This window comes from Sturnira hondurensis, unplaced genomic scaffold, assembly GCF_014824575.4.
Source record: "Sturnira hondurensis isolate 20B ecotype Veracruz unplaced genomic scaffold, ASM1482457v3 Scaffold0022566, whole genome shotgun sequence".
NCBI classification, from domain to species: domain Eukaryota; kingdom Metazoa; phylum Chordata; class Mammalia; order Chiroptera; family Phyllostomidae; genus Sturnira; species Sturnira hondurensis.
The window spans coordinates 19,662,086-19,676,706 of NW_028095197.1; the positions used below are offsets into that span (position 1 = coordinate 19,662,086).

General features: G+C 38.2%; 2 protein-coding genes and 1 pseudogene across 5 annotated transcripts in view; 2 read left to right on the plus strand and 1 right to left on the minus strand.

Annotated features, from left to right (window-relative positions):
* The window catches only part of PTBP3 (polypyrimidine tract binding protein 3), a 105,087-nt gene that overhangs the window by 57,470 nt on the left and 32,996 nt on the right, over nucleotides 1-14,621 (minus strand). For 3 of the 4 annotated variants that reach the window (XM_037036042.1, XM_037036039.1, XM_037036041.1), the window contains one exon: nucleotides 4,952-5,036. In XM_037036042.1, coding sequence (XP_036891937.1) covers nucleotides 4,952-4,985 — 34 coding nt within the window. In that variant the 5' untranslated portion in view covers nucleotides 4,986-5,036. The remainder of the gene's footprint in view (nucleotides 1-4,951; nucleotides 5,037-14,621) is intronic. The other variant, XM_037036040.1, reaches the window with a different exon arrangement.
* On the plus strand, nucleotides 3,796-4,904 carry LOC118979801 (protein SGT1 homolog; annotated as a pseudogene).
* On the plus strand, nucleotides 6,571-7,036 carry LOC118979802 (small nuclear ribonucleoprotein E-like). Its single transcript, XM_037036044.1, is given in 1 exon segment — nucleotides 6,571-7,036. A coding segment is annotated over 1 exon segment (279 nt). The 5' UTR covers nucleotides 6,571-6,645; the 3' UTR covers nucleotides 6,925-7,036.

The window sequence follows — 14,621 nt, forward strand, 5'->3', positions numbered from 1 at the left end:
GCCACCGCCGTCAGCCCTCGCCCCCTGGGGCCTGCGTGGTCTGTCTCACTGTGCGCGAATATGCGCCCGCGGTCTGCCCCGCACCCCAGCTGGTTCTCGTCCGCCTGCGCGCCTGGGTCGGGGGCCCTGTCCTGCCCGACCCCGCTCACTGCTGGCTCCGCCCCTCTTACCGTCCCCGTTGAACGGTTAGATGTAGTCGGACTTCCGTATAATTCAATTTTCTGTCCTTTGGTTGTGTCTTTGTTTCTCCAATCCTTTGTTTTATTCAAACTTGGTTGTGGGAGAAGGCACAGTGTTTCCACCTATGCCTCCATCTTGGCGGAAGTCCCTCTAAAGTTCTTGATGAGAAGTCTGTCCTTATTCTTACTGAGGATCCCTTGCTTGTGACAAGTAGATCTTCTCTTGCTTTCAAGATTCTTTGTCTTTTAAATGTTTGCTTATAGCGTGTTTCAGTGTGGGTCTCATTGAGTTCATCTTACTCGGAGTTCACTAAGCTTCTTGGATATTTATGAGTTTATTCATGTTTTTCATCAAATTTGGGGATGTGGTAACTCTGGATATCAGATTCTTCCTCTTCCCCAAGGACTATCAGGGTGCTGTTATTTTTATTGTCTTTTTTTTTTTTAATAATTGTAGGCTATCTCTGTGCCACGGATGAGCCAGGGGTGTAAATTTAAGGTCTCCTGGGTTTCTCTTGAGCATTTTCCTGGGTATGCACGACCACTTTCTGATTTCCCCTGTGTATACAGTTGTTTTTTAATGCTCTAGTCTTTAATGTCTGGTTCCCAAAAGGTAATGAAGAAAATGAAGTAGGGGAAGAGGAACACTGGCTTTCTCCTGGTAGTCACTTGGTAGGGAAGGTGACATGGTTTGCAACAAAGGGGGGAGATGCAGAGGCTGCTTGGGTCTTCATTGGCAACTATCTGATGGGATGAAGCAGTTACCTATAAGGGAACTTTAAGGACAAGGTCCTTTTGCCCACCCCAGCTACCACAAGCCATTTATAAGCTACTCCTGGAATAGAGACACAGCTGCCTGCCATGTGCCTGGGGGTGGGGGAGCATAGCTGCTACTGTGCTAAGAGCTTAAAATTAACTATAATTTACCTTCCAAGTCTATCCCTGGAACTTGCAAGCCTTCAAAAGACTGAAGAGTTCCAAATTAGTTACAGATTCTGGCAATGCAACTGTTGTCTATACAGGAAGTCACATTCCTGGTGCTTCTTATCCCGTCATTTTTCCAGAATCCTCCCTCAATTACCTTTTAAATTAACAAGAAAAACTATGAGAAAGGAAAGTCATGTATGCACATAATTACCACTTTGTGTAGACCCGAGTTTCCACCTGGTACCATTTTTCTCAAGAGTGAAGAATTTCATGAAATGAAAGTATGTTACTAACAAACGCTCTCACCTCTTGTGTGCCCCAAGGGGCACACAATCTTTTTCAAATGGACAAAGAATTCCACGTTGATCGTATTTATTTTCAATACTTTAATGATTATGGCACTTTAAGTATATGCCACTGTCTTCTGGCATATACTTTTGGGTAAGAAATCTCTCATTATTCTTCCCATGAAAACTCCAGCTACTTTTAAGATTTGTTCTACATTCCTGGTTTTCAGTAATTTGATTATGAAGAGCCTTGGTATGGTTTTTGGTATGTTTATCCTGCTTGTGGTTCTTTGAACTTTTTGGATATGTGGATTTATAGTTTCTACCATATTTGGAATATTTTTAGTCATTATTTCTTCAGCTATATTTCTGCTTCCCCATCCCCACCTTTTTCTCTGGGATTTCACTTATATGTACATGTAGACCACTTGATATTGTTCTACAGGTTACTAAGACTCTTTCATTTCTTTTTCAGTCTTTTGTTTTTGTCTTTGTGTTTTACCATCTATTGCTATCTTCAAATCCACTCATCACTTCTGCAGAATATAATGTGCTGTTAATGCCATGCCGGGTATTGTATTCAGACATTAAATTTTTATCTTTAGAATATCTACTTGATTTTGTTTCATTTTTCTCCTTGTTATGACAATATTTTACCTTAAATCTTTGAACACACTTTTAATAACGTTCAAAGTCAAAACAAATCTGCCAATTCAACCTTCTCTGTCATTTTCTAGGTCTGCTTCTGTTGAATAATTTTTCTCTGAATTATGGTTTACAATTTAGTGGTTCTTTACATATTGGGCAATCTTTTTAAAAAGATTGTATTTATTTAACTCCAGATAAAATGAAAAGTGGGAGAAAGGGAGAGAAACATCAAACATCAAACATCAAATTGCCTTTTACACACCCACAACTAGGAACCTGGCCTGTAATCTAGGCATGTGCCCTGATGTGGAATCAAACTGGTGACCTTTTGGTTTGCAAGATAATGTGCAACCCACTGAGCCACACCAGTAAGGGCAATATTTGGCAATTTTTGATAGCTAAAAATCACAAGCAATAGCATCTGTTTTATTCCTTTAAAGTGCCAAAATTGAACTTCCGGTCAAAATGGCAGGGTGGGTAAACACGGCTTGCCACCCTGCACAACCAAATAAAAAATATAACTAAAATATAAAACAACCAGATTCAGAACCATCAGAAATTGAGCTGAATGGAAGTCCTACAACTTTGGAATTACAGAAGAAACCATACTGAGACTGGTAGGAAGGGCAGAGACAAACAAAAAGCTTATTTCACACCCACGTGTGGCAGATAAAAATTGGTAGGATTATCTCAGGAGCAAGGCATCCCAGACCCATATTAGCCCCCTCAGCCCAGATTCCAGTGCCAGGAAGACAATTTTCCGTAACTTCTGGCTGTAAACACCAGCAGACACTGAGACTGTGGAAGACAGAACCTGCTGGAATCCCAGGCAGTTCATCTTAAAAGGGGCCACACACGGACTTACTCTCTCTGAGCTCCAGTGCCAGGGCATCAGATTGAAAGGCATCAGAGACATACAGGGAGGAACTAAATTATCTGGCATCAGGGTGAGAGCCAAGGGGCAGCTTTCTCCCAGATAGAAGTGCTGACAGAGGACATATTTCCTTTTCTAAGTCCTCCCCCCAACAGAGCAACAGAGCCACAGAGCCACAGAGCCAGCAGGTGGGTACAGTATCTGAGACTTCATCAACCTGGGTCACACTGTTTGCCTCACCCTGGTGATTCCCTGAAACCCTGCCCCACCCAGCCTATTTCCAGTGGCTTTTCTATATGAATGGCTTGTATGGCACATGCTTCAGATTTTCCTAAATTCTCTCAAACAAGTTGCATCTGGCATTAGTGAGCCCCATACCTCTGGCTAAGTTATCCCAGGCCAGGACCAGCAGCCGGTCTTAAGTTCATAGCTCTTATAGGCACCTCCAAGCACAGCACAAGTAATTGGTATCTACAGATAACTTTGTAGCTAATGGTGTGCGACCCAGAACAGAAACATGTAGTGGGTGACCTTGGATGTGACAACAGCAACAAGGCTCAACTACAAGAGGAGGGAGCACACATCACATCACGTCACCCTACCAGCTTGGGTAATAGAGGCTGTGCCAATGGATCCTACAGAATACCTTAAGTCACTCTATCAAGCCTGGGAAGTATAGTAGCTCTACCCAATACACAGAAATAAACACAGAGAGGCTGCCAATATGAGGACACAAAGAAACATGGCCCAAAAGAAAAAACAGAACAAAACTCCAGAAAAGGAGCTAAACAAAATAGAGAAAAGCAATCCTTTTTTGTTATACATAAACAGAGGCACTTCAACCTATGTTGATAAGATGAGCAAAATAAGGGCAGCAGCGGGTCTTGCAACTTCGGCAGTAGGAGCTCCAGCAACAGCAGCAGTAACTATGAGGGATGGTGGCCGCTGTAGCAGGACCAGCAACAGCCCAGAGGTTTCTCCCGAGCTTCTCAGATGCTCTGGTTGATGAGGACCCCCAGGCAGCATTAGAGGAGCTAAGGCTTTGGAAGAGAAACCACATGATGCACAAAATTACTGTCCAAGAGCTTACTGTAACATCTTTCTTGGGAATTATTGTGATGCTGATGCTGATCTGTTGCTGATGCTGATGCAAAGAAATCTCTTGAACTTAATCCAAATAATCCTACTGCTGTGCTGAGAAAAGGGATGTGAATACCATAAAAAAACTTTGCTGCTGCTCTAGAAACCTTTACAGAAGGACAGAAATTAGATAGTGTGGATGCTGATTTTATTACCCGGATTAAAAGGTGCCAAGAAGCTCAGAATGAGTCACAATCCAATGTGTCTGTATCCCAGAGGGCTGATCAGTCAAAAATCAAATATGACTGGTATCAAACTGAATCTCAAGTAATCGTTATACTTATTATCAAGAATGTTCAGAAGAATGATGTAAATGTGGAATTTTCAGAAAAAGAGTTTTCTGCTTTGGTGAAACTTCCTTCTGGAGAGGATTACAATTTTAAACTGAGTCTTTTTCATTCTATAATACCAGAACAGGGCACATTTAAAGTACTTGAAACAAAGATTAAAATTAAAATGAAAAAGCCAGAGGCTGTGAGATGGCAAAAGCTAGAGGGGCAAGAAGATGTGCATAAGCCAAAACAGTTCATCACAGATGCAAAGAACCTGTATCTATCATCATCTCATTATATAAGAAATTGGGATAAATTGGTTGGAGACACTAAAGAAGAAGAAAAGAACGAGAAGTTGCAGGGAGATGTAGCTTTAAACAAACTATTTCAGCAGATCTATTCAGATGGTTCTGATGAAGTGAAATGAACAAATTATTTAGGGAGTCTGGTGGTACAGTTTTGAGTACCAACTGGTCTGCTGCAGATAAAAGGAAAGATGAAATCAATCCTCTTGATGAAATGGAATGGAAAAAGTACTAAATATTTTTTAAATGAGCAAAATAAGAACAATGTTTAAAAAATGGAAAGAAAACATTTCAGATTTTGAAAAAAATGAAAACTCACCATACACACCTGTAGAAGGAGTAGAATTGTTCATGGTAAAAGGTCCGTTAAAGATGCCAGAAGAAAGAAGCTCATCAGGTCCCCGCTGAAAAGCAAGAGCAATATTCTGTTAATAAAACAAATCTCAAATAATGATCCATATTTACAACTAAAAATATAAAAAGTCAGCATTACTTCATCTGAATATCAAGGCATTTAAGGGGACATCTTCAAGAATCACAGAAGCTAAACCTTGGAAGTGAATTTTATTTTATTATTATTTTTTTTTAAAGAAAGTGGTTTTTATTTACTTATTTATCTTTAGAGGGGAAGGGAAGGAGAGAGGGAGAGAAACATCAATGTATAGTTGCCTTTCGTGCATCCCCTGCTGGTAGTTAGCCTGCAGGGAACTGGCCTGCAACCCAGGCATGTGCCCTGACTGGGAATCGAACCGCGATCCTCTGGTTCGCAGGCCCGCGCTCAATCCACTGAGCTACACCAGCCAGGGTTGGAAGTGAATTTTATAGTAAGGAAAAATTACTGCACATTTATACAACCGTTAGTTATTAGAAAACAGAACTGTCATCGCATAATTGGGGCATAATCCTGTACCTCTTTCGATTAAACCCAACCCTCTAACTTGTTACATTTGAACTACCAGAAACCAGATTGAGTAGGTACATCCTGACATTGTCTTTGCAGTATATTTTTAAGTACACTTAGTATATTAAATATGTTGTTTCTATAATATAATTTGCATGCATTTTTTTAATCCTTTCCCAAGGACATTTTTTTCATTGCTTTATTTTTTAAGAGAGAGAGAGGAAGGGAGGGAGGAAGGGAGGGAGGAAGGGGGAGAGAGAGAGAGAAACATGATGTGAGATGGAAACATCAACTGGTTGCCTCCTGTATGCACCTTGACCAGTGACTGAACTCGCAACCTAGGTATATGCCCTGCCCGGGATTCAACCCACAATCTTTTAGCCCACGGACAACATTCCAACCAAGCCACACCGGCTAGGACTGCATGAAAATATTTTGTGTAGCACTCCCTAAGAATTCTGATTTTTTAAATAACTTTTTTAGGTTGAACACAAAGATGTAATTTACTTCTACATTGTCCAAATCCTTCGTATTCAGTGATTTTTCATATATTAATCTTAAAAATAATCTTAAATATTTAAGTAATTTATTTTTCAGGTAAGAGTTTTGACCAGTTCCAAAGCTGAACTAGGTCAATGCCAAAACACAAGTCAGACAAGCCTTTCATTGTAACCCTAAACCAATTACGAAGATTTAAGTTTATATTTAAGGACAATAAATACCATGTACAAGTTAAAACCTACCTATTTAAAATGTTACCATTTGTTTAGCTTGATCAATTTTTAAAAGAGATGTATTTATTTATTTATTTACTTATTTTTAGAGAGAGGAAGGGAGGGAGGAAGAGAGGGAGAGAAACATCCATGTGCAAGAGATACATTGATCAGCTGCCTCTCACATGCTCCCATGTGGGGACCTTGGCTGTAACCCAGGCGGGTGCCCCACCTGGGAATCAAATCAGCGACCCTTAAGTTTGCAAGTTGGTGCTCAATCCACTGAGCCACACCAGCCAGCCACGGCAGCTTGATCAATTTTTAAGAAATATTTTTTATTCCAGAAGTAACTTTTTGAGGGAGTGTGTGGGTTAGTGTGGTCTTTCGTCAGCTTCCAACATGGCATACTTTTGCCAGAGCGAAAAAGTGCAGAAGGTGATAGCACAGTCCATCAACCTCATCTTCAGATACTTGTAAAACAGGTCTTGTATTTAGGTGTGGCTTTATGAGCAAGTGAATATGCAGATAGAGGGCTATATCACTGGTTTTGATGAATACATGAGCCTTTTATTAGATGATGCAGAAGAGACTCATTCTAAAACAAAGTCAAGAAGACAACTAGGTCAGATCATGCTGAAAAGAGACAATATTACTCTCCTCCAAAGTGTCTCCAACTAGAAATGACTAATGAAGTGAAAAATTGTTGAGAAGTAACAGTTTGTGTTTTGTAGGTGTTCTTTGCTGCAGGCAGTCCTTGAACATTTATTCATATTGTTTTGATTACCCTTTTGTTATTAACAGGTGACAATAAATGGTATGTGACTGTTTTATCTCCCGACATAAAACTTAATCTCCAAACTATCCTACAAATATTAAAGTATCCATAGTGCTGTACAGGTAACAGATAGTGTTTAGGTGTAAGTACCACTTCCAAAGGGAACAACTTAAGTTTTAGCTGAAGAAAGGCAAACTACCAATGTGTTTGCCTAATAGAAATACAATTATTTAAACAATTTCTGTATTAGACATCTAGAAATGATTTTCTTTGATTCTTTCACTAAAAGTCATAGAGATAGCTTGGGACAAGATGAAGAAATAAAGTAAGCTTGTAAGAGGAAGTAAAACTGAAAATCTTAAATTACAGAAAGGTGGGAATCACAGCCTCACTTAAAGCATAGGTCTTCCTCATAATATCAGAAATACGGGTATTGGTAGCCAAAGACAGACTTTGTTTACTGACTACCTGAAGATACAGAAAAGTGAATTTTTGAAGTCTTAAATGTAGTAAAAATTTAAGCACGTCCAACATATTTTAAGTATACAGAGTTTGGTAAAACGTGCTACTAATGCATATATCTTCTACACATATGTGAGTTTAGTATCAATGTTTCTATATGTAAATTGAGTTAATTTAACCTTAGAAACCTCTTAAGAGATCACTTTAGCTCTTTTTTAGGCTTGAAGGAGTACGTTAAAATACCAACTAAACATTAATTCTAGGTGGTTTACAGATTGAAATGTACAAGGCAAAACAATAAAGTCTCTAGAAAGAGGTAAAAAGAATATCTTCATAATCTTAGAGTAGGAAAACATTTACTAAACAAGAAACAAAAACACAATTATAAAGGAAAATATCAAAAACTAGGCAAAAGAGAAATTCAGAATTTCATTTACAATATATATGAATATTGAATCATTACATTGTTCAGCTGAAACCAATATCTGCCAAATATATCTCAATTTGTAGAGTATTTATTTTACAAAAAAATAACTAGATTAAAAAGGCAAGTCATAGAGTAGGAGTAAATACCGAAATATCTACAATATATATCACCAACAGAAGTTTTATATCCAGAACTTACTAAGAAAACAAGAGGGGGAAAAATACCCTACAAAGAACCAAGAAAGAGTCAAGAATAACAGAAAATGGGAGACTTCCGCCAAGATGGAGGCGTGGTGGAAACACGATGCCTTCTCCCACAACCAAGTTTGAATACAATAAAGGTTTGGAGAACAAAGATGCAGCCAAAGAACAGAAAACTGAACTATACAGAAGTCCAACAACTAACCGTTCTACCGGAGGGGTAAGAGGAGCGGAGCCAGCAGCGGAGCAGGGTTGGCCAGGAAAGATCCCCCGACCCCAGGCGCCCAGGCATCCAGGGTAGCGTTGGGCGGACCCAGTGAGGGCTCCAGATGGCAGGAGTGAGAAGTGAGACGGTCGGCGCAGCCCCCAGCAACGAACCCAGCAGTGGCTGACCTCGGTCACACACTCGCGAGCAGTGGGACGAATCTTGAGGCCCATTCACTCGCAGAGGGACGAATCTTGAGGCCCGAGGTGGCGGCGGGAGGAAGCAAAGGGTGCCCGCCATTGCTTTCCTTTGGCCCCACCCCCATATACAGCGTCACAACCCAGCGACTAGGTCGCCAATCCCTGGTGAACACCTAGGGCTCTGTTCCTCCTACGTAACAGGCACGAACAGACAAAAATATAGCTCAAGAAGAACTCAAAGCCCCAGAGCTGATAACTCTAAGTGACCAGGAAATAGCAAACCTCTCAGATGCACAATTCAAGACACTGGTAATCAGGATACTCACAGAACTGGTTGATTTTAGCCACAAATTAGAGGAACAAATGAAGGCTAAACTGATTGAACTGAAGGGAAATACACAGGAAACCAATAGTGATGGAAAGGAAACAGGGGCTCAAATCAAGGGGGTGGACCAGAAGGAAGAAAGAAATGCCCAAACAGGAAAAGGTGAAGTTACAAGAATTCAAAAAAATGAGGAGAGGATTAGGAACCTCCAGGACATCTTTAAACATTCCAACATCCAAATTATAGGGGTACCAGAAGGGGAAAAGAAACAGCCACGAGTGGACAATTTATTTCAACAAATGATACAGGAGAACTCCCCCAGTCTGGCAAAGGAAATAGACTTCCAGGAAATCCAGGAAGCTCAGAGAGTGCCAAAGAAGTTGGACCCAAGAAGGAACACACCAAGGCACATCATCATTACATTAGCCAAGATTAAAATGAAGAAGAGAATCCTAGAAAAGCAGCAAGAGATAAGGGGATAGTCACCTACAAAAGAGCTCCCATCAGACTGTCAGCAGATTTCTCAAAAGAGACCTTACAGGCAAGAAGGGGCTGGAAAGAAGTATTCCAAGTCATGAAATCCAAAGACCTACAGCCAAGACTGCTCTATCCAGCAAAGATTTCATGTAGAATGGAAGGTCAGATAAAGTGCTTCTCAGATAAGGTCAAATTCAAGGAGTTCATCATCACCAAGTCCTTATTATATGAAATGTTAAAGGGACTTATCTAAGAAAAAGAAGATAAAAAATATGAACAGTGAAAGGACAGCAAACTCACAGTTATTAACAACCACACCTAAAACAAAAGCAAACCAAGAGGACAGCTAGATCAGGAGTGGAACCATAGAAATGAAGAACACATGGAGGGTTAGCAACAAGGGAGTGGGAGGAGGAGAAGGGGGGAGAAGATACAGAAAATAAGTAGCATAGACGGTAGGTAAAAAATAGATAGGGAGGAAGGCAAGAATAGTATGGGAAATACAGAATCTAAAGAACTTGAGACACGTGGAGCAAAGGGCGGGAATGGTGGGGGAGGGGTGTGCAGGGTGGAGTGGAATGAAGGGGGAAATAGAACAACTGTAATGTATAATCAATAAAATACATTTAAAAAATTTTAAAAAAGAATAACAGAAAATGACAAGAGAATTGAACAAGCACCTTATAAAGTAGTAGACATTACTGTTCAGAGTGTTTGTGCTCTCTGCTTCTTCTATGAAAAGAACTACTCATCGCCAACCATGGCCATGTGACTTGTAATGCTTCCTGTAAGAAAATACCTCCCTGGTCCACTGACATTGAGCATGGTTTTATGATTCCTCTGACCTATGGAATATGAATGGACATGACCTACACTAAATCCGCGTAGACTCTTTAGAAGATATTATGGTTTCTTCTAGTTTTTCCTCTTTCCCTCTGAAACAAGAACATATCCCAAATAGGAGCTGCTCTTTTCAGCCTGGTTCCCAGAATAAGAAGACGTATAGCTATGCAAGGGCCACCAACACTCTAAGTAAATAAATGTTTCTTATTTCTCAGTCATAGCAAAATAACTAATATTATAAACACATATGAAAAGACACCAAACCTTTTATTGGCCACATTGGTCATCAGGGAAATGCAAGTTAAAACCACAATGGAATATTACTGTGTTAAAAAGACTGAAATGTCAAGTGCTGATAAGAATGTAAAGTGACAGAACTCCTACATGTTGTTAGAGGAAGTGTAAATTGGGACAACTCTGTAAAAATGACCCAATATACTAAATCTGACTATAGGGATATCTTAGGATCCCTATGTATTCTGCTCCTATGGATCCACTCAAGAAATTGCCTGCTTATGTGCACCTAAACATATGAGAATGTTCTCAGCATCATTATTTCTACTAGCCAAACCAGAAACAACCAAATGTCATCAACTATAAAATAGGTGAGTAATTTACTGTAAATACATTCAATGATTTGTAGCAATGAGAATGAACTGCTCCATACAATTACATAAATGATTCTCAGAAACATAAAAAGTCAGTCACAAAAGAATGCATGCTACATTACTGCATTTATATAGAGTTCAAAAATATAATCAAAACTAAATTATACATCTAAGCTATATATCCAGATACAAAAGATGGCAGGTGGACCCCTTCCTAACACCATATACAAAAATTAACTCAAAAAGGGTATATACTGTATATACCTAAATGTAAAACTGTAAAACTCTTAGAAGGAAACACAGAAGTAAATCTCCATGAATTTGGATTTAAAAATGGTTTCTTAATACCAAAGCACAAGTGACAAAAAATAAATAGATGAATTATATTTCATCAAAATTAAAATCCATAATACTTCAAAGGACACCAACAAGAAAATGAAAAGACCAGCCAGAGAATTAGAGAAAAATGGCAAATCATGTATCTGACAAGGGACTGGTATCCAGAACATATCAACTCTTATAACTCAGTAGTAAAAAGACCAATAACCCAATTTTTTAAAGAGTAAAGATTCGAACAGTCATTTCTCCAAAGAAGATGTACAAAATGGCCAATAAACACATGAAAAAATGTTCAGCATCATTAGTCATTAAGAGTATGAAAATTAAAACCATAAAATGATCACTTCAAATTACAATTAAAGCCAGGATATCACCGTATGACCACATACCTATCATAACTAAAATGACAATATCAAAGGCAGGTAAGGGTGTGAAAGAAACTGGCTCTCCAATGCACCGCTGAGAGGAATGTAAAATAGCACTGTGGAAACAGTTTGGTGGTTTCTTAAAAACTAAACATACACTATGCTGTACACCTGAAACTAATATAAAATAATATTAAATATAAACTGTAATTTAAAAAATAAATTTGAAAACCCCCTAAACATACATAGCAATCTCAAAATATCATCTGCTCAAAACAAAAATTCACATGTTCTATGATGGCATTTATACAACAATCTCAAAATAACAAAACTACAGAGATGAAAAACAAACCAATGGTTGCCAAGAGGCAGAGACAGTTGGTGGAAGAATGGGAATACTATCATAAAAGGGTACCATAAAGGAGATCTCTGTGGTGATGAATTAATTAGTTTTGTATCTTGACTGTGGTGACAGTTATATGAATCTACACATGCAACAAAATGAAACAGATTTATACAAAGGCACTGTATCAATGTCAGTGTGCTTGTTTTGACAGTGTACTATAATTAAGATGTAACAATTGGGGGAAATGGTAAGTAGCACACAGGACCTCTCCATAGCATCTCTGCAACTTGCTGTGAAACTCATTTTTTCAAAATAAGTGAAAAAAAAAAAACTGACAAGAGATACATCATTGTGCGCCAGAGGATTCCTACCGACTTGCTAACCTGTGCTCAACCCTCACAAGCAGATAAGACTGATTCAGGTGTCAAATACCAAAGCTCATTCTCAGAGCTCATCCCTATCTCACACTATTATCTCTCACTGTCCTTCTATACAATGATGGTCCAGAAGGCATCCTTCAAAGACAAGCATGTTCAGAAACAACCTCATGAGTTCCTTATGGATCTTTATGTAAGAAAAAGAAGGGGAACAATCAAAAGGCAGACAACATACACAGACACACACAAAAATGACACAACTCTAAATTAAGAGCAAACAGTTAAACAAATTTTAACAAATTTAAACAAATTTTTTGAAGAAAAAATAATAGCCTCTTCTAAATAAAACACAAAGGAATACAACAGCTTAGGAGGGAGGCAAATGAGAATTCCACTGAAGCAGTTAAAAGACAAACTGGGGAAAAACCTTAAAGTGGTGTCATGAAGTCAGACATTTCAAAAAGAAGGATGAGAAGGATAAGAGAGCCAAAAGCGCAAAGAACACCTCTCTACCATTCAAAGGCAGTATCTGCTGTAAGGAACGAACTCTTACTCTATAATTTCAGTTCAAAAACCTACAAAAAACAAACATTCAAGAAAGCACTTTAATGGAGGCACATGACACTATCTAAAAGGTTTCTAGTCATGACCAGTATTGCTCAGGTGGTTGCGTGTCCATGTGCTGAGTGAAAGGGTGAGGGTTAGATTCCCAGTCACAGCACATGCCTGGGTTGTGGATTTCAGTCCCCAGTAGGGGCACATGTGAGGGGCAACTGCTCAACGTTTCTCTTTCACACGGTTTCTCCCTCTCTAAAAATAAGTAAATAAAATCTTAAATAAAATATAAAATAAAATAAAATAATAAAATTAAATTAAAAATAAAGTAAAAAAAAATATTTGTAGAGAAGATGTCAAATTGTTGTTAACACAGGTCCAGGCAAGGCTGGCCAGTTAAGAACCCAACAAGTTGATTTCGTTTTCTTGATGTACACACACCATTTCAGTTTCAATTTGAGGAGAAAAGTTAGTTACTTGTGGTTTTTTCTATTTCTACCTCACTCAATAAACTTCATATCTAGTTTCCTAACAAATAAATATCCAATCAATCATTAACATGAGACCATTTCTTGTTGCTTACTAAAGCAAGTCTAAATGTACTGTGATGCCAACGAAAAGCTCTTTCTAATCTGGACCGCCTACTCACAATAACGCTCTTCTCTGGTAATTTTCCCCAAATACATATTTATTCCCGCCTTTTTAATTCTGTATTCCTGTTTCAAAAACAACCCCTTCACTACATACCCAGTCCTACCTATTGGTGACAGATAAATAATACCACAACCGTGACAATTTTCTTTCTTAAAAGTGAAGAGGTTGAATTTAATTTTGACTTTCAAAATTAAAATGTATACGGTTCTAGGATTTTAGTACCTTTCACATAACATATTCTTCAAATATATAACTATCAATATAACACATTTGGTCAAATATGTACACCAAGTTTTTTTCTCAGCCACTTGGTGGTCTACTATTGTGCCTTACACTTGATTATATTCACCCATTCCCTATAGCACATGTGAGGTACATGGCTCTCTGCCTTAGCTATGCATTATAGTCACTTATCTAGTTTAAAATACTACATACCAGGTCCTACCCCAGATATTCTAACTAGTAGGTATAGGCTGAGGCCTGGACACCTGTATATTTCCAAAGTTCTAATGTAAAGCCAATTGAGAACATCTATAAATAGTACACACATTATAATGAACACAGATGCATAATAGTAAAGTGGTTTAAAATATAATGTTCTAGAATAGACCAGATATAGGCTTAAATAGGCTCTACAAATTTAACCTTTGTGTGATACTACATATTTTTTAATCTCTCTAAGGCTCAGTCTGCTTATCTGTAAAATTAGAATCATAATGGTACCCATCCTCACGGGTTATTCTGAGGATCAATATTTCTAATACATAGGTCTCATTAAACACTTATAAACAAATACTAATGATTAACTACTTAATCCTTTTCAAAAGCTATATATGCCAATAGTTACATGTATGCAATGTAATTAGTATTGGACAGCAATCTCGTGTTCAACAAAGGTGAAAGATATTCTTTCACTAAAGGAAAACTTCTCAAGTTTAAAAAAGAAATACCATCTCCCAATTCTAACCAAAAAAAAGTCCTTTTTTCAGATGAATTAATAAGACTTGATTTTGAGATTAAACATTCTTAAAAACTAAAAGCAATCATTTCATATTTTATGTAACAAACTCTTACAGTATATATCCATTTCTAATAACTAGAGTTGGAACACTTTTTGTATATGATTGTACTGGAGATTTAATAAAGCCCCATTTATAATTAACCTTTGAAAATGAAAAATAATAAGGCATTTATCTGCCTGGGTATTAGGATACTTC